General features: G+C 40.6%; 1 protein-coding gene across 1 annotated transcript in view; it reads left to right on the forward strand.

Moving 5' to 3' along the window:
* Positions 1-18601, forward strand: part of LOC134749336 (A disintegrin and metalloproteinase with thrombospondin motifs 16-like) — a 58662-nt gene extending 40061 nt beyond the window's left edge. The window contains exons 2-18 of the mRNA XM_063684254.1: positions 4209-4281; positions 4994-5202; positions 5823-6543; positions 6787-6892; positions 7469-7603; positions 8783-8889; positions 10793-10935; positions 11529-11695; positions 13065-13131; positions 13375-13489; positions 14106-14236; positions 14762-14871; positions 16465-16630; positions 16719-16830; positions 17139-17287; positions 17491-17809; positions 18342-18601. Coding sequence (XP_063540324.1) covers positions 4209-4281; positions 4994-5202; positions 5823-6543; positions 6787-6892; positions 7469-7603; positions 8783-8889; positions 10793-10935; positions 11529-11695; positions 13065-13131; positions 13375-13489; positions 14106-14236; positions 14762-14871; positions 16465-16630; positions 16719-16830; positions 17139-17287; positions 17491-17809; positions 18342-18472 — 2961 coding nt within the window. The 3' untranslated portion in view covers positions 18473-18601. The remainder of the gene's footprint in view (positions 1-4208; positions 4282-4993; positions 5203-5822; positions 6544-6786; positions 6893-7468; positions 7604-8782; positions 8890-10792; positions 10936-11528; positions 11696-13064; positions 13132-13374; positions 13490-14105; positions 14237-14761; positions 14872-16464; positions 16631-16718; positions 16831-17138; positions 17288-17490; positions 17810-18341) is intronic.
* Positions 18602-18997: the final 396 nt, after the last annotated feature.

Below are 18997 nucleotides of genomic sequence, written 5' to 3' on the forward strand. Positions count from 1 at the left end.
AAGCCCCAATTCCTAAAGCCCGTATAGCCTTGTGCCCAAATTCCCTCTGTATACACGGAGCTACGGAACCAATCGTGAATAGACGCCATGCGCCAAGGTGAACGGGGGTCAAATCTAACAGTGCGGATGGGCTGAAAACCTTCTAAAACCTAATTGAGAATAGGCATGAGGACATGACTTATTGGCAGGAGTTCAGGGTGCGGCAGGGTGGTCTAGCTAATAACAGGTAAACAATTTTAAAAACAGAAGCTATTTTAACATTTCCAAGAACATTTACTACCTTGAGCTAATTATTTACATACAAGATATATACAGTGGTGCTACGTAAACGAAATTAATAACTAGGTTAAATATAAAATAGACCTTTGAGGCATTGTATTGTAACAAGGATGCGGGCGGCATTTCCTCGCTGTATCACAATGCTGTGATACGTTGTGCGAGGAAGCACACAAATAAATACAATATCAGGATTTGAACCAGGATCACTACCTATATACCAACTAGGCTACGAGGCCGTTAAACCTAGATATATTTAATCCCACATCACCCACCCAGATCCCATATAAAGCATAACTTTGTAAGGTCACTAGGTTAAGTTCCTGTACAGAGCTGAACTAATCGTGAATGGACGGTGCCAAGGCGAGCGGGGATCAGTTTTGTCGGATGTACGCAGTTTGGGACTAAGGTTAGCGTACTGAGATTAAACTTAGATATTTAGGCAAAACGAGTATATGTAAGTCATATACATATGTAATGTATATGTAAGTCACCGAAACAATCATTAGGTACTGCCGTCGTAGGATCATAGTAAGGCCAAGCTAACATTGCGCAGACTTATCATTATATTTTTTTTTTAATCTTAAGTATTTTATAAGCATTATATTATAATTCTTTGAACATAAATAACGCTGATGTTTTGACGCTGACAGACTTCTGTCGCTGCAGCGACTAACGAGCTGTAATAAAAATAGTGGGGTTCCGTTTAAGGGCATACCTATTCGGTATCGTGTTCTGATTAGGAAGAAAAAGAAGAAAAAAAATTCCATGGCGCCAAACATTTTTCGCGTGAAAATATTTTTTTCTACTTTGCCCTAATCAGAACACGATACCGTATTATTTATTTATTATTATTTTATTTCTCTTGTTTGAAATTATTATAGACCCTCTAATTGACACATATTTGAACTGAACAAAGGAAAGTGTCCTTCTATACGTTGTCAAATGCAGAGTTAACTTGGTCCGACTCTATTACCGCACGAATTAAACCTACAAAACGTAGGGAGTTTTAAAATTATCATATTTTCACAAATTTAAATACAAATTTTACTTGTCATATTATAACACTTTAAACTCTCGCGTTTTGTACACATAATGAGGGCTAACGCGTATGAATTCGCCGCTAGGGGCGCTAGTGTAGATGGTGGTCTTTTCCATAGTTCGAAATGTCAAATGTCACTTGTCACTTCAATGACTGACAGCTGTTCTATAGTCTTTTGGACCACCATCAACAGAGGCGCCAACTGGTGAGCAAAAAAACGATAGCCCTCATTGACAACAGCTAGTGTAACCTAGCTGAAACGTCGGAAAAAAGGTAAAATAATGAAATTTAATCGCCTTAGACCCGGTAATGATATAAATTAAATTTTAATTGTTGTTTTCACATTGCATAACTTATACCTCAACAGTACTAATGAAAATTGTTTGCAAACTGTTACTTAATAACACTTGTTATTCATAAGAGCGCTCCAATGATTTATCTCTCGATCTTTAGCCCATAGATCCCAATATTGCGCAAGAGTTACCGGCGCGCAAAACTTTCATTGTTCAGGGGAGTAATTCCGAAAGCAGAGTTAGAGAGATGATCGATCACCTACAGCCTGTAGTGCATAATTATTTACCATCGTATTTTCACGGAAACGTACTAACATGTCTTGCTATTCCAGTCAGTCTCGGTACAAAAAGTACTGACGTCGACTGAAGTAGCATGACGAATACGAACGTTTCCGAGAAAATACGATGGAAAACAATTATGCACTACATCTGTACCCAGTATTAAAGCCTAGTGTACTAGCAGGCCAATTCGGACGTTAGACATTAGAATTATATTGTAATCATGTTATTTAGTTATCGTGCGTCTCGCTTACGCCATTACATGTACGGACAAGTACGAGCAAAATGCGCAATATTTGAATGACAGCTAAATATCAGTCTGATATGAGAGTAAGCCCACAATCTCCAATGCTTCAATGCGTATCATTATATCCGTACTGGATGGAGACTACGAATCTCGAGGTCTCGTTATTCTGGTTCGATCGAGTACTCGACTCGTGCGCAAGTCACGCGACCATCGTGACCTCGGCGCGGACGGCAATTATGCACTTTCCCCGCTAATCTGGAATTCTGGACGGAAATTAACCGAAACAAGAGTAATTCGGATCGCGGGATGACGTGCCATAAGTGTTCTAAGTTCTAGATAATGTCAGACCTAATGTCTATGATCTAGATTCTAGAAAATTATCTCTATATCGGCACTACTTTGAAAATTTCTCGTATCTCACATTGCTACTCAAAGTTAAAAGGTGTAAACTGTATTCATCCCATACATCCCAAACTTTTCCTAAACTGTATCATTACACCGTATCTACTTACCACTTCACCACTGATTCTGTAAAGAAAAATCTGTCGTGAAAATCACATTGGTAGTAAACTACTACTATGTGAAATTAGGTACAGTTAAAGATTTTAATTTCGGACCCATTTTGCACCAGGTCTCTAGCGACTTTCATATTGATTGTGACAATGTACGAAACGGGTCATAAATTAAAATATTCGACCGTACCTACTTACAGAATTACCAGTGTATAAACAATTTTCGCCACTAAGCAGTCGGTAGTCAAACATAATTACACTTAATGGCTTTTTAAGAGCTTTTCTAGAAAGCTTGCTACTTAAAAAGAAAAGAAGAGGAGAAAAGTTTTAAATATAGATAGGTACAATTACGTAGTGTGACTAGCATTTTTAGTAGCAGCATCAACAGATAAGTGAAATGTATCTTTAATTAATTTGTTCATTATAAGCTAATAATGATTTGTTTGCTAAATGTTGAACGAAAGAAATAAAAGATAAGCTCCAAATCACAAATAAATTTTAGAAATTCGTATATTTTGAAGAAGGGAATGCATTAGAGTCTGTTGAAATTAAATTATCTAAGTAGGTTTCTACTATGACTAAACGAATGAAATCAATTTTTTGGTTTAGACATGTTTAGATCACGGTCTCCAATAAGCACAAAGATTTCCTACGTCGATAAATAAATGGATAAACAAATGTCTACCACCCAATTTTCTCAACCATCCGAGCACAAATTTTTAAAAATTTTTTTTCTCTTTCTCATAAAATGTACCGTTTGCTGTCCTAAGTCGACTACATCGAGCGGTATTAAAATCTGCCACTCTATCGTTATCACGCGATAACCACGTCCATCAAATGCTCACTGACATGACAATAGACAAAAATTCTATCACTTATCGATCTCATTGCTAAGACGCCAAGCGTGAGAGCCATTGTCAAATTTTTATGCCGAGGTCGCTCATATCAGACAATAGTCGTTTGTAATTAGACACGCAAGGTTAATTAGTTGAAAACTTTGACTTTACACATATACGGAACTTGGGATGATGTTTCCTAGTCTGGAAGTGGATAAGATAAGATTTCGGTGGAAATATTTTGAATTCCTGTATGTCTAAACGACTTAAATGTCCTTAGTAAGATGTTCAAGTTTCGAAAAGTTAAGAAATTTTAAAAAAGTAGATCATTTTCTCAATATTTTCACAAGATAGATAAATTGTCATTATGGAAAGCAAAAATTGTTTCCCAAAAAAATATATAGGTACGAAGTTTAGATTCCGCATGTGGGAAATTTCGCAATTTTGGATATTTTTCGACGGCAAATCAGTAGTACCTACCTCAGTAGTTCTTAGATCAGTAAACCTTATCCCATCGCTGTAAGGTTTAGGTATAAACGGTCAACTGTGTCAAGATGATGGCCGTTTTATGATTAATCTGCGGGCTTAGCACGGTAGCATTTTTATCGCCTGTCACCATGCCTGTCACGTTCTAACAAGTAGGTAAGTGCGAGGTGATAAAAATGTAACCATGCTGACACCGCTGATAGCGACTGTCATAACATTTCTCTTTCGTTGTTTCAGGAACACTCGCAGCAGCTGTTGGTGCATCTCACAGAGTCAGAGAAGATATTCCTATTTGGTGCCAATCACAATGGTAAAAATTCCTTACTTGTGTAAAAACCTAAATGGTCATCCATTGTTAGGAAAAGCATAGTTATTGATTATAGTAGAGAGGTGCCATCTATTATTCTCTTATTTATTAAACTTAGCAATCTCTTAGAAAACTGTTAAATTTTGTCACTTTCTAACAAATAGAAATAACGCCAGACTTCACCAACACAAGCTATACATAGGATTTAAAAATATAATCCTCGTTCAGCATAAAAATACAGACGAGGACAAACGCTTAAACCGAAAATGTCTTAATGTATTATTTTTTCTTTCTTTTTCTTCCTGCCCTCATGACACAGGGTCGCGCGCGAACCAATGAGGTCGTTGTTTTGTGAACCAAGGCTCTCCATTCTTGACGATTTACCACCTTCCTAATAATAGGCGACTGTGTAGATCCTTGGCAGGCCTTCTTTACAATATCTACCCAGCGTGTTGGTGGATGTCCTCCACCCATCATGCCATCCACAATGCACTTTTCCATATTATCTGTCTCCCGTCTGGTCACGTGTCCAAAGTAAAGGTATCCTCTGGAGGCAAATGATGACGATGAAAGCACTGGACTTTTAATTCCGTCCGCGTACTAACGCGCCGTCCAGGGAATCCCTAACATCTTGCGCCAACATCATATGTTAAATGCTTCAATTCAACTCAAGGTACTCGCGTTCAGAATCCAGGTTTCCGATTTTTTTTCACAGATGCTCAATTCGAGATCGTCCACCACCACCGCAAGCGCTCATCCCCCATTCTCCAGCACTTGGACCTCACGCCGGCTCGACACTACCTCCTCGACCCTCAGTTCCTCGTGATGAGGAGATGGGCGAATGGAACGGAGGCGGTGGGGCTTGAGGATGAGGAGTGCTGGTATAGGAGTGTGAGTGCTGCGTTGTTTGTGTGTGATGATGTGGTGAGTATAAAATAAATGATAATGAAACATTTTAAATTTTAATAGCCTAAAAACATTTGTCGCGTACTGAATGCAGCACGGGTTCGTTTGGCTCCCTGTGTAAACAGTAGACACGTGATATAATTGCGATTTTGTTGCAAGCGGTGTCTGATATGATTCCATAGTTTCCAAACTTTACAACTGGTGTGTGCACGGCGTCTAACAAAGCAGAGTTGCGGGCATCATTCTCTGTCACTCTAATTACGCTTTAATTGGAATAAAGGTGAAACATGCCCGCAATTTACGAACTTCGGTTTTCGCGGTAGGCCCTCAGGAATCAGGGGCCGTATTGCGTTACGCATTTGGTGGTATTGGCCTTAATCTATATCGAAACTTGAAACTAGAGGATTAATTCGACCCCAAAGAGAGTTCATTGTAATGTATTAATGGAAAAAAACGAGTTTCACTCTTTTTAGCGTACAAACAGCAACACTCTTAACTGTCAATCGGTGAACCTTATTAAAAAAGGCATAAGGTCGACGGATGGACAGGCGTGGGCGATGGTACAAACGCCTTGGATAAAACAGATTTTGCATTGCAAGCAATAAGAATAAACATAACAAATATATTGAATTTTTCAGAGAGGTGTAGTCAAATCCAATGATAGTTACTATTTAATTCATCCACTGCCAGAAAGGTTCCACGAAAAAGACTCAAAAACGCACGTCATAGTCAAACGCACTGACAAAACTAACAAAGACTCTTGCATAGAAAAAGATAGTCTTAACACAATCGCTGCTCCTGAACCAGCCAAAACATGGACAAAGCATAGGAGAAAAAGAGAAACAGTTACAAGAAAAACCCTAGAGGAATTCAAAGTAGACTTAAATCATAGAAACAAGACTATAGGAGCGTTCATAAACAAACTAATCCCAAAAACAGAAAAGCAAACAGAAAGACAAAAGAGGGCTGTGTTACCAGCAGTGTTCGTTGAAACTGCTGTGTTTATAGACAGAGATTTGTACAAGCATATGACTGTGAATTTTCCTAAGGATACAGAGAGGGAGTTAGTCAGATTTGTCCTAGCTATGATCAATGCTGTACAGCTATTATACCATGATCCTTCATTAGGTAGACCAGTAAATTTTATACTTAAAAGACTGGAGATTCTTCACGAGGATCCATCGAATTTGAAGAGGCCGCATGATATAGACAGGTTTTTGAGTAATTTCTGCACGTGGCAGAGGCTGGAGAATCCGCCGGGGGATACGGATCCGTTGCATTGGGATCATGCGTTGATATTGACTGGATTGGATCTTTATGTAGTCAGTAAGAATGGGAAAGTCAGCAGTCAAGTTGTAGGTAAGTATTTTAACTTTAGTGTGATTTTTTATATATATTACAAGCAAATCAAAACTCTCTCGATTTGTAAACGTAGATAAAATAAATGAAAAACTGTCACTGCTGCTCGTAGCTGTCGAAAGCTATTACTTAAAGACCTATTAAGATCTTCTGTGGAAGTGGTTTTTCGATTAACCTTCCGAATATCGAGGTTAATTTTTATTTTATTTAGGAAATAAATGTAAATCTGTATTCTTATTTTAGGTTTAGCACCAGTTGCTGGAATGTGCACGGTCACAAGCAGTTGCACTGTCAATGAAGGAAGGCATTTTGAAAGCGTCTACGTCGTTGCTCATGAAATTGGACACAAGTAAGTAACTTATAGTACCTGATATTATATTAAACTCTTGTTGTTTGATGAAACACTATAACTAGGAAGAAATTTAAAGAGATTAAGGTCGAAAGAGATGTATAGAAGAAGGAGAATATCCTGATGAAGTCCCTATCAACATGGTCTAAGACGAACGAGATATCCAAGTTGTGGAAGCTATTTTATGTGCCAGCACATTTTAAGTGTCAATGGCCATAAATTATTCTGCTGGGGTCGCCAATAGTTTCACAAAACAAAAGAGGATGCCAAGATTGCCTAGGAGTGAATATCTTCATTTTGTCTGATGGTCATCAAGTGGTCACAAGATGGTCTCATCGGAAGATCAGCGCTGGAAGTAGCCAGCAGCATGCTGAGATGGTGCCATTTCGTGACACTTTATTTTCACTATGTTATTTTGTCTGTGTGTTTACGAATAAAACTATTCTATTCTATTCTATCGGCATTCAGGAAATTGATTTACTTCAATTACTAGTATCCACCAAACTTTAAAAAAATTCTTATCTTTAAATTTTTAACTAATAATCTGTACTAATAACGTTTTTATTATGATTTCAGTCTTGGAATGCGTCACGATGGCCCCCTAGCAGACAACGGCTGTGATCCTAGCGCCTACATTATGAGCCCAACGCTGGGCAGTGGCAAGATTACTTGGTCACAGTGCAGCAAAAACTACCTGCAGAAGTTCCTGGAGTAAGTTTGACACTTCAGTTACCACAAAACGAGCGCCATCTACTTCAGCGTACAGAATTTCCGTTCCGACTGTATTATGCAAAATATTTTATGTCATTATTCTTTAGTCTCTGCTTCAGATTCAATATACTACCTGTCACCTTCAACAGTTCAAACGTGATAAATCTCACAATTTTTAACAAACTTCAAAAATCTAGACATTCTGAATTCGTCGGGATAGTTTTTTTCTTTGTTTTTTAGGGTTCCGTCCCAAAGGGTAAAAACGGGAGCCTATTACTAAGACTCCGTTGTCAGTCTGTCCGTCTGTCTGTCTGTCACCAGGCTGTATCTCATGAACCGTGATAGCTTGACTGTTGAAATTTTCACAAATGATGTATTTCTGTTGCCGCTATAACAACAAATACTAATAAAAAGTACGGAACCCTCGGTGCGCGAGTCCGACTCGCACTTGGCCGGTTTTATTCAAATATACTAAATGTTTTACGATTTCTAGAAAACTGATTTGGATAAATTTGTGCATTATGTTCTCAGAAAACACCAATTTTTGGTAAAGTAGGAACTGCTGTGAAAATAATGATGATAACGTGTAGGCAATGATGGTGACTGTTGGTATTTTATGGGAATAACTATTAGTACCTACATCAAATAGAAGTAGGCACGTATAATTGACCAAAATTGATTTATCAACACACTTGCTCAAAACGACGTTTTTATTCCACCGATTTTTGGCTCATAATCCTAGATATTAAACACGCGTGCTCTTTCAGTGTATTATTCCACTCGTGCTTTTTCATTATATTATCCGACTGAGTTAAGAAGCTAACTGATTGCTAATAATATGCATGGAAAGGGAGCCTTCTTTAATTGGTCGGGCTGGCGGGCACGGGCGCGCCCGACCGCCGGCGCCGCCCGCGGCCGGGGCGAGGGCCGGCCGGCAGTAGGAGTATGACAGATGAAACACACAATACTGTTTTAACTATTAAAATTTGATTAATATGAAAGTTTCTTTTGTTTTCTCGCAAGTGTGTTGAAAAACGTCGTATGAAACGCGTGTGCATTGGTCATTACACACATCGGCTTTCTTATTGCGCGCTCGTTTACAGCTCGCGCGCACAATATCGCCTCGTGTATAATGACCAACTTAGCACACTTGTATCATAATGTACTATTATATTCCAGCACCGTGCAATCCCGTTGCCTTCTCGATCACGGCAACTCGGCTGGACAGTTGGATCATAGTGCCGAAGGCATATTGCCAGGAGAAAGATTCGATGCTGATCAGCAATGTAAGTTTCTAATTGTTTACACATATATTTGGCTACTTAGATCCTAAGAGTAACTTTAACACACATTGGCCACCTGAACTTCATTTTCATTTATTTTAGCTCGCAAAGTATCGTACCGACACATGTTTGCCTGTCATATTTTAAAATGTGTTATGAATCTGGTGATCATGTGTTATCTTTTGTATTGATCTCGGTTGAACTTGTTTGCAAAATTAATTAATAAACGACTATAAGATATGGGAATAAGATAGTATAAGCGAGTTAGATTAGAATAGAAGAAAGTCATAAAATGAGACTCAAAGTATACCTATTCTTGGAGCACTTTTCAACTCTTCATACAAAATGGCTGCAATATATACATCCAAACCATAAAGTGTGTACTGTAAAGGGGATACGCCTAGTGGGAGGATTTGGAATGGAAAGACGGTATTTCAGCACTGCTAAATATTTATCAGTACGGTTTTTATTACTCACTATTATTTTTAGTCGCTTTTGGCGACATGTTTCGGATTCTTTGGGAATCCATCCTCAGGCACGAGTGTCCGCGGCGGTTGTACGTCGTGCACTGCCCGCGCCACCCGCCTCGTCGCTCGTTGCGCACGCGCTGATGGGGCGGGGACGGGGGGCGCGGGGCAGTCCGCAGATGGAGTCCGGAAACCGTACTGATAAATATTTTGAAATATGTCTCACGATAGTTTAAGTGCGATTTCAGCACTGCTGTTATGGATAATATCTTCTTACTTTTTCATTCAAGTTAGCTAGTTTACAAATGTATATGACGCTATCCTAGAGGACTGCTTCTTTACAAATGGCGAACACGCACCCCCGTTCCATTTGACAGGGCGATACGATTCTAAATTCAAAACGTGGCTGTTGCCAGTTACTGATAAAAAGGCTGTAAAGGTTACAAACCTTTACAGTACAAGCGGATATGACTTTTCTTGGAATATGCTATCGGCAAAACCTAGGTAAGTACTTAACTTAGACCCAGAAAAGCTACAGATTACTGTAAAGTAAATGACCGTTATTAAATAAGTAATTTAATTGATTAGTCGCTACGTTGCTTTACGCAATAGCATGAAAGAGGTTGTCAACAACTATGAAATTTAGCGTTACTAATTTATTTTCTTCGACAACGTAATATTACGCAATAAAGCTAAATTTTTCTTTTCACCCGATTACATAGAGTTCATCCATTAATTACGTCACACGAATTTCGAGGTTTTTTGACCCCTCACATTTGGCAAACCCCTCCCCCCCCTGGTGTGACGTCACATTTTTTCAATGAAATGAAATTATAATTAAGTATTATTAATATTTAATCTAAATATTTTAAACAAAAGAAATATTAGTCATTTTATAACCTAAAACAGATTAGGAAAGAAAATTAAATTATTAAAAACGATTATCGTTCCAAAAACTTGTTATTTAAGTTAAAGTGACGTCACATAGTTTATGACTCCCCCCTCCCCCTTGTCACAACATGTCACATTTTTGTGACCCCCCCCCCCCCCCCCCCCCCCGAAACGTGTGATGTAATTAATGGATGACCCCTTTCTGCAAGACCAAAAAAAATGTTACAGCGTGGGTGAAGGTAGAGATTTGGAACCCCGGTTCGTACCAGTCAGTTTCTTGAAACTTAATTGTGTACGAAATACTTTATCGTTCAATATTTACGAATCAACTTTTGGTAAAGGAGAACATCGGAGAACAACTTGATTAGTTCCATGGTTCCAGCTAAGTTTCCCAGGTTGGAAGGTCTTTTATAAAAACTAGTGCCTGTTTCAATCCATGGGATTCAATTGCCGAGCGGACTTCATCAGGTTCCCCAAGTGAACCGTGACAAAATTCCCGGAGCGGAGATTTTAAGCGATTTCATATAACATGTATATTCCGTTCTCAGGCATGTTAAAATATGGCCGCGGTAGCCGCCACTCCGGAGCCCAAAGCTTAGAGGATATCTGCAGAGACTTACACTGCCAACGGGAGCGTTACACATGGACCTCGCATCCGGCCTTGGAGGGGACTAAGTGTGGAGAAGATATGGTAAGTTAGTTTCATTTTTGTTTTCTAAGCGGTAGATAACTACCTTGCACCAATACCCTGCGTGAGAACAGCTTCACTGCGTAGAGCTGCATTATATAGAAACTTTGCTATGTTTCCATAAAGGTACATATTTGTACTTTTCGCACGTCACTGCGTAAACTTCGGCGTAGACATCTAACCTTTAACCAATATTGTTTTCACATCACCAATTCGAAAAAGGGCTTTATCGTTCCCCCTAGGAGGGATCAAAGTGGCACTTTTCTTCCCTGCTACGAGGGATCAAAGTGGCACTTTCTGTTCTAGGACATATTTTTTTTCTTTTTTGCATACAATTTTTTTAGGATAAATGATATTTTGGAAAAAAAAAATTCCTTATAGGTGATGTGAAAAATAGTATGTGTCGCATGGTAGCAAAATTATTTCCGCCTTGGGCGTTAACACTTGATCCCTCACTACGCTCAGGATTCTATTTTAGAATCCCTCGCTACGATCAGGATCCAATTATAGAACCCTTCGCTTCGTTCAAGATTCAATGTACGTTCTCGCCGTGAATATGTCACTTTTCTCCCTTGTGACACAATCTACTATTTCAGTACTGCCGCGGAGGAGAATGCGTAGAGCGTGCAGGAGTGCCCCGTCGCGGACAATGGACGCGCTGGTCAGCCTGGTCGGAATGTGCGTCCGCCTGCCTGCTGACCGACTCCCATGCCCCGGCGGCTACAGGCGTAGCCGTCGCCAACAGACGCTGCCAACGACCCAGGTAACCTAATTCCTTCCTCGGGCGTCATGAGGGAGCGAATGCATATTACGCTGTCGATATAACTCTTTTTGGCACAAAGCGATTTACCTAATCATTTCTAGTGCAAATAAGGAATGGAATTTGCTCGTTTGTATTACCTGATTGAAATGATCTAGGTCTCATTGAGCTACATCTGCTCTATCATCACTTCCTACTAGGTGAGATGAGGTACAATTGCTAATCAGTTAATAATAATATTTTAGAACTAGTTATAAGTGTTGCAGTCCGTAGAGCATGTTGTAATTCCAAAAAAAATTTTGTAAACTATTCAAAACAGATCAAAATGATGATGGATGACTTCTGATACTAATAATATTTAGGTACCTAAATATTATTAGTACTTTACTTTAATGTAACCATATGCACTGCGCCATGCACTTTACGCAGTTTCTATCTGTGGAAACTTGTAATTGGCTCACTGCTTCTATGTTATTACCTAACGTGTTACTTTAGCGGTAAGTTTTCCTAATAAATAAAATAAAATAAATAAATATGTAACCCACAATATTTTTTTCCGAGCACATATGAAAGAAATTCGTTTTTCCCTCACTAGCTCGGAAAGTTGTCTTTTATCCTTTAAAACAAGCGGGGAAAAACACATTTTATCCACTAGTGGGGAAAGTAATTTGACCTTGGATGGAGCATGTTTAAGTAGCTTGACAGATAACAAAACGTAAAACGCTTATAATAATGATTCGTTTGATATTAATTATCATTAAACAAATGGTTTGAGAATCTAATAAAAATACCAAATTTAGCTTTATTTAATGATTTTATGTCATAAACCTTAAAGTTCCATAAGAAACGTTTGTTTTTTAATAATGATGTTAAATATAATTCTGAACGCACAAGTTGAGTCGATGCAATTTCAAAACGCATCATTGACATTTCAGACGTCAGAAATGTCAACATTATCAACAAAATTTTTACTTAAAAACTTCTCACGTAAAAATACAGAATTTCCAGAGTTTTTTGTTATAATATCGTAAAAAAATGAGTGATTTCAGTGATGAAGATGATCTAACGCCTGTGGATGTTGCACTTTCCTCGCTATAGTGAGGTGAAAAGTTTTGTGTTACACACGGGTGCAAATGTATTTTACTTCTCGTGTCTTGAAACACTTGCTACGCTCAGGATTCTATTTTAGAACCACTCGCTTCGCTCGTGGTTCAACTATAGAATCCTTTCCCTTGCTCGTGTTTCAATTCCACACTCGCGGGTAAAATACAACTTTGCACCCTTGTATAACAAATAACTATTATTCAAATGAAATAAACTAATGATATTTTGGGGTTAAGATGGTATAAAATAATATTGATTTCTGTTTCAGGCATGACAACGGGAACAGCTTTTGTTCCGGTCACGATAAGAAATACCAATCTTGTCACGCACAGCAGGTCAGTAAATACAACATTTCGATGCTAGTGCGGAAAGTATGTCATTACCTCACGAGTACCGAGATATCGTACCACGAGCCGCAGGCGAATGGCAAGATCGGGACAAGTGAAGAATGACATTTCCGCTACAGTTGCGAAAAAATAAGAAAGCTTTGGAAGCCGCACTTCTAGGCCACTTGCGTTCGATTTCCATTCAACCAAAACCCGTTTTTATTGCTCTTAAGTGTATGTTATTGTCTGCAGTGCCACAACGTGCCTCCAATGACTGTCCGGGAGTTTGCAGACCAGATCTGTCGGCGGGCGAGGGAAGTGGATCCTGATCTCATTGGCACTGGTCTGCAGAGGATAGATACGGAAGGTAATCCAAACACCAAGACCACCCAAGATTATACAGTGTGGAAAAAATGTATGGGCTCTGGAGGGAAAGTGCTTAAGTCAGCTCATTTTACTTAAAGGAAACAAAACTGCATTCAAAGATTTTTTAAATTCACTTGATCGCCCGGGAATCGAACCGACTTAAAATTCCAAAAAATAAACACTATTTAAATTTACTAGTGGATACAGTTAATGATAACAGTTCTCCAAGAAACGTTAGGTCTTACACTCGTCTGTCGTATAAAATATCCATGAAATCGAATATTTAGTACTCAAAAATATTTTTAGACAACCAAAATTTAAAAAAAAATAAGTAAAATGAGCTAACTTAGGGTTATAAGGCACTTTCCCTCCAGAGCCCATAATTTTTTTCCACCGTGTATTTTTTGACCGGTATCATTTTATGTCAAATCAATAATGAAAAATGTTTGCTGGGCGGTATGTCATGGGTGGTCATGGGCAGTAGACGATTTCTTTAGCATGCTCTAAGATCTCCATGAGTTCTATGACCTGCAGTATTAGGATGTCAATGATTTTGAGCTGACAAACAAATCTCCTACAAACCTACAACATTAAATAATGATCGTCATTTATTTTAGATGTCAGCAGCGCTTGCGCCGTTTGGTGCGACACCCGCGGCGGAGGCTACAAGTCCCGCGGCTGGACCCTGCCAGACGGAACCGCGTGCTCCACTATGTCACCGATGTTTTGTATTTCAGGAGTTTGTCAGGTCAGCTTAACTTTAAGCCTCCTCTACACTATCGGCGATGATGGATGATGACTGGCGGGCACGATAGCGTAGACTCGGCAGTCTCCGCCAGTCATCGTCTATCATCGCCAATGCGCCAATCGCCTGCGACCCGTGAGTTGTCGGTTTTTTGGGCACGCATCAAAGGGAATCGCTGGGTGGTTGCGTTGTACAGGCGATCATGTGGATACTTGTACGATGATCTTGCCGATGCCGATACTACCAACAATCATCGCCGATAGATTAAAATATCAGCACATCAACCAGGCCGGGTGACGATTCACTGCGTCCTCCTTAACCACTTCTTCATCAAGTTGCCCCCACATCACTTACTCGACCTTACATCAAGATCGTTTTTTTTATACTACGTCGGTGGCAAACAAGCATACGATCCGCCTGATGTTAAGCAGCCTCCGTAGCCTATGCACACATGCAACTCCAGAGGAGTTACATGTCGACCCTACCCCTGCCCTATCATCAGTATCAACTCAACAAATTCCTTTGCAGAAATTCACCTGCAACGCGAACACCGAAACGGAGTTCTCCCTTCGTCCAGGAGATTGCGAATGGGAGGCACTACCACTACAAACCGCCGCCCCTCAACAGTCCACATCATCGTACGTATCTACTACCAGGAGCCTATTTCTCGAACGATATTAGTCTAATATTATTAGTGTGTTGTTAAGATTGCGTAAAGAGGGACATGATTGTCTTCCATATCGACCACCGAGACTAGGAGAGGCTCGCAGAACAACGGACGGAGTGGCGCAAAGGCGTTTTGGAGGGTCGCAAGTATTGTGATGAGTCCTGGTTCGCCGCACTCGCTGACAAGAGGCAAAAACGACGTCAAGACGTTTCAGTACCGTTTTCCGCAAACTTCTCTTGTCAGGCCTGCGGTAGGCCATGTCGGTCTCGCATCGGTCTTTTTAGCCATCAAAAACGGTGTCTCTCCGGTGTTACACCATAAATCGTCTGCAACAGACGATAAGGCCAATGATGATGATGATGTTGTTATGGCAACCCATACGATTTGACAGTTCGTGGACTAATAATATTAGTCTAATACCGTTCGAGAAATGGGCCCAGTAGACAAACAAAACTTGTAGTACAACTGCAGCAAGCGTATTTACGATCCGATTAACGAGAATAAGAGCGTTTTCACATTGTCCTCACACTCCTCACCGATATCGGATGTAGGATCCTACATCGACTAGGTCAGGCCGCGGGGGCGCGCCCGGGCGTCGTCTTTATCGGTCACGCACACAACAAGCATTATGCCTACATATTATTAACAGCAAAACACACTAGGTCTTGAGTAAACGATTTATTTTAACTCGATACACAACAATGCTTGACCGACGCTTCCGTGGATCCGGCGCCAAGCCATCTTGACAGCTCGCGCTCATGACAACCGGCCTGTCAGTTAGGGGCGCGTTCCGAACTCCGCTAACAATATACGCGCACAAACAAATATTATCGGTCCGACAGCTGACGGGGGGCACCGACATGGCTGAATTTATCGGAAGCGCCTTTCCGATATCGGATGTCGGAAGGCGCCTATGACAAAAACAGCTGCAGGAGAGTGCCATTGGCATTAAGTCCGCCTTTTTGCGTTATTTATCGTTTTTAATAATCATTTATTAAATGCATAAGTAAATACAGAGAAACACATAATAGCTTACATTTTACTTCCTTCCGACATCCGATATCGGATGGGACAATGTGAAAACGCTCTAAGAATATAATTGCCTTCAACCGCTTTCAAATCTAGTAGTGTTGAACGTGTTGCCGATATCCGACCTTTTTAAGCACCTATACTATTCACTGTGTTATCATGTCCACATTAATGTATCTTCGGGAACTGCAGAAATCTTGCCCACCATCAGAACATAGTGAAAAGCTGTGATGCTCATGGTAGAGTGTACTCGATCCCATGGCGCCCTCACAAACGGCAAAGAGGACATGAAACGCCGGAGTGGGTTTAGTGAGTAGGGCTAGGTTCTCCCTCCCCTCTCGCCAGTGAGAGGGGACAGAAGCGGCGAGTCCCACACACCCCCCCATCAATGGCCTTCCCGCGGCATTTTATGCTTATCCAGAAGCCATTTAAGCGCAAAGTGTTATAAAATCTAGAACTAGTTTTTTAAAATCACAACTCACAGTACTCGATTTTCCACTAGTAGTAACACAATATTTGCACCTCTTATTTTTAGAACGAAAACATCATCAACATGGCGCCGCGCAGTTGGTTCTCAATGGCGTCCATCAAGCGGTTGCCACTACCATTGCATTGCTCCAGGAACTGGTGTCAGATTAGTTCGGGCTGCTAGAACTACCAGCATACAGCTCTGCCATCCGGACAGCGCACGGGCTGATTTGGTAAACACCCGGCACTTTTACAACATCAACATTTTTAAAACTGCTTTATCCTCAAACCAAGCAGAATTTCATAAGCCTTTTGTTCCAGGGATGCACACAAAGAAAATCCCCATATCAGTACGCGACGATGGTGTGTACAAAGTACAAGGAGAGAGTCAGAAGGCTGTCAGGATTGGGCATGCAGATATCACCAGCACTTGGTTAGTTATTCTCCATTTCTTTATGCTCAAAGGGATTGTCCAGAAATCATGTGATCATATTTGGCCTATTTTGAGGCGGATGATTGAGGAAAAACATCTCATAGCTCCCGCAAATTGTGACAGTTCTATTATTCCCGCTTTGAAAAAAAATTTATCGAGATTCTCTGACCCCTCCCCCATCGTGATCATTCGAGATATTTTTTAACAGTTTCACACGTCCCCTTGTCACAACATGTCATATTCTCTTGACCCCCCCCCCCCCCCCCCCTAAACGTGTGATGTAATTAATGTATGACCCCTTATTACAGAGGACCCCGATCGGCCATGTCGAATAGCGTGCCAAGATGAGCGCGTATCACACCGCTTCTACTTGGTAAACGGACACGAAGGCTGGTTCCCATTGGGGACATCTTGTGGAAAGAACAATGTGTCTTACTGCGTCAGCGGGAAGTGTCTGGTAAGTAGTTGATAACTTACTAAGAACGCGTACGCACTTTTTAATTTAAAGTGTTCTTACCCAATTAAAGACCTTCCAAGCGGATAAAACTACACCCCTAAAAACTATTCCATTGTCAACCAACCACTTTGCAACGCATCAAACCTCTTTATGCAAATTGATGAATAATTATTATGTAACTTGTTTTTACTTGTCATTTCCAGGAATTCGGCCCTGACAATACACCACTCTCCGAATCAGTCTTCACACTGCCCCTCCTCAACCGCAACGCCTCCGTATCCGTGTCGCGCTCGTCCCGTCACCGTCGCGACACGACAGGCTCTGATACGTACGGAGATACTCAACGGCACGGACCCGAAACGGAACAGCACAGATCCGACATGGCACGGCACGGGCCCGACACGGAACAGCACGGGTCCGACACGGAGCGTGATAGGAGGAGCTTGCGGGCGCGCGGTACTATAACTGCGACTTTGGAGCAACATCATTTGGATGATATTATAGCTAGATTGAATTTGACTCGTGAGTATTTAACTTATGTTTTCTTTTGTTGTTATGGATATCCTTGGTCGACTTATCTACCAGTGATTTCCGCTGTTCAGTCCTAACTACAAAACGATTCATAGTATGTCCTACGATTTGTCTTTTTTGCACGAGTGTCACTAGGCAAAACAAAGGGTTTTAAGAAATTATTACAAAAATATATGCAACATGTTTTTTTAAATGTAATTTTAAAAAACCTAGTTGGGTTTAAGTTTTTAAACTTATAATTTTTTACGCTTATCGTTGTCGGATTATGTAATGGGGCTGGCAACTTTTAAAGGTTTGCATAGATGGCGCCATCATAGCTTGTCCCTTTTTCTATGAGATTTGGCTTAAAGGGCTGGCATCCAAGGCATAACATTCCATTAAAAAAAAACAAAAAATTGACACAATTCTAGGGATTGACAGGGCAAGCTATGCTGGCGCCATCAGGTAAATACTTCGACCGGCCAACCCCCATTGGGATCGCATGGCAGTAACCTTTTTATCAACAAATCTAACACATTTGCAGAAAACCACAACGAGCACATAATCTACTACGACCCGATACCGGACACCATCGAGGTGGATTTCAACAACCCCATCCATATCGCGCCGGAAGACACCATGATACGGAAACCACCGAGACCTACCTGGGACTGATTACTAACAGAACACTGACAAATCACTGCCAGATACCAAACAGTATGGATCCGATACGGTCTTAAACAATCCGATACATATCGCGCCGGAAGACACCATGATATGGAAACACTGACAAATCACTGCCAGATACCAAACAGTACGGTCCTGATACGGTCAGGATACGGATGATATCGTTATACGGAAGCCACCGCGATCTACTTGGACCTGAACACTGACAGAACATAACATAATCTACTTCGGCTTGATACCGGACCCTACGGACCCGATACCGGACACTACGGACCCGATACGGTCAACAATCCGATACTACATACTGCGCCGGAAGACACTACGATACGTACACTGCCAAGACCTACCTGAGACATATCACAGAATAAGTAATAGTACCACTAAATGTGCCATTTTCAACTAAAAGGGTTCTTATTATCGCTTGTCAGTAAGGCGCTATGTCCATATAGCTTCAATTAGAAATCAACCTTATCAACAAGCGACAATGTGGTACCTTTTGGTTGAAAACATCAC

The sequence above is a fragment of the Cydia strobilella genome, chromosome 18 (genome assembly GCF_947568885.1).
Source record: "Cydia strobilella chromosome 18, ilCydStro3.1, whole genome shotgun sequence".
NCBI lineage: Eukaryota > Metazoa > Arthropoda > Insecta > Lepidoptera > Tortricidae > Cydia > Cydia strobilella.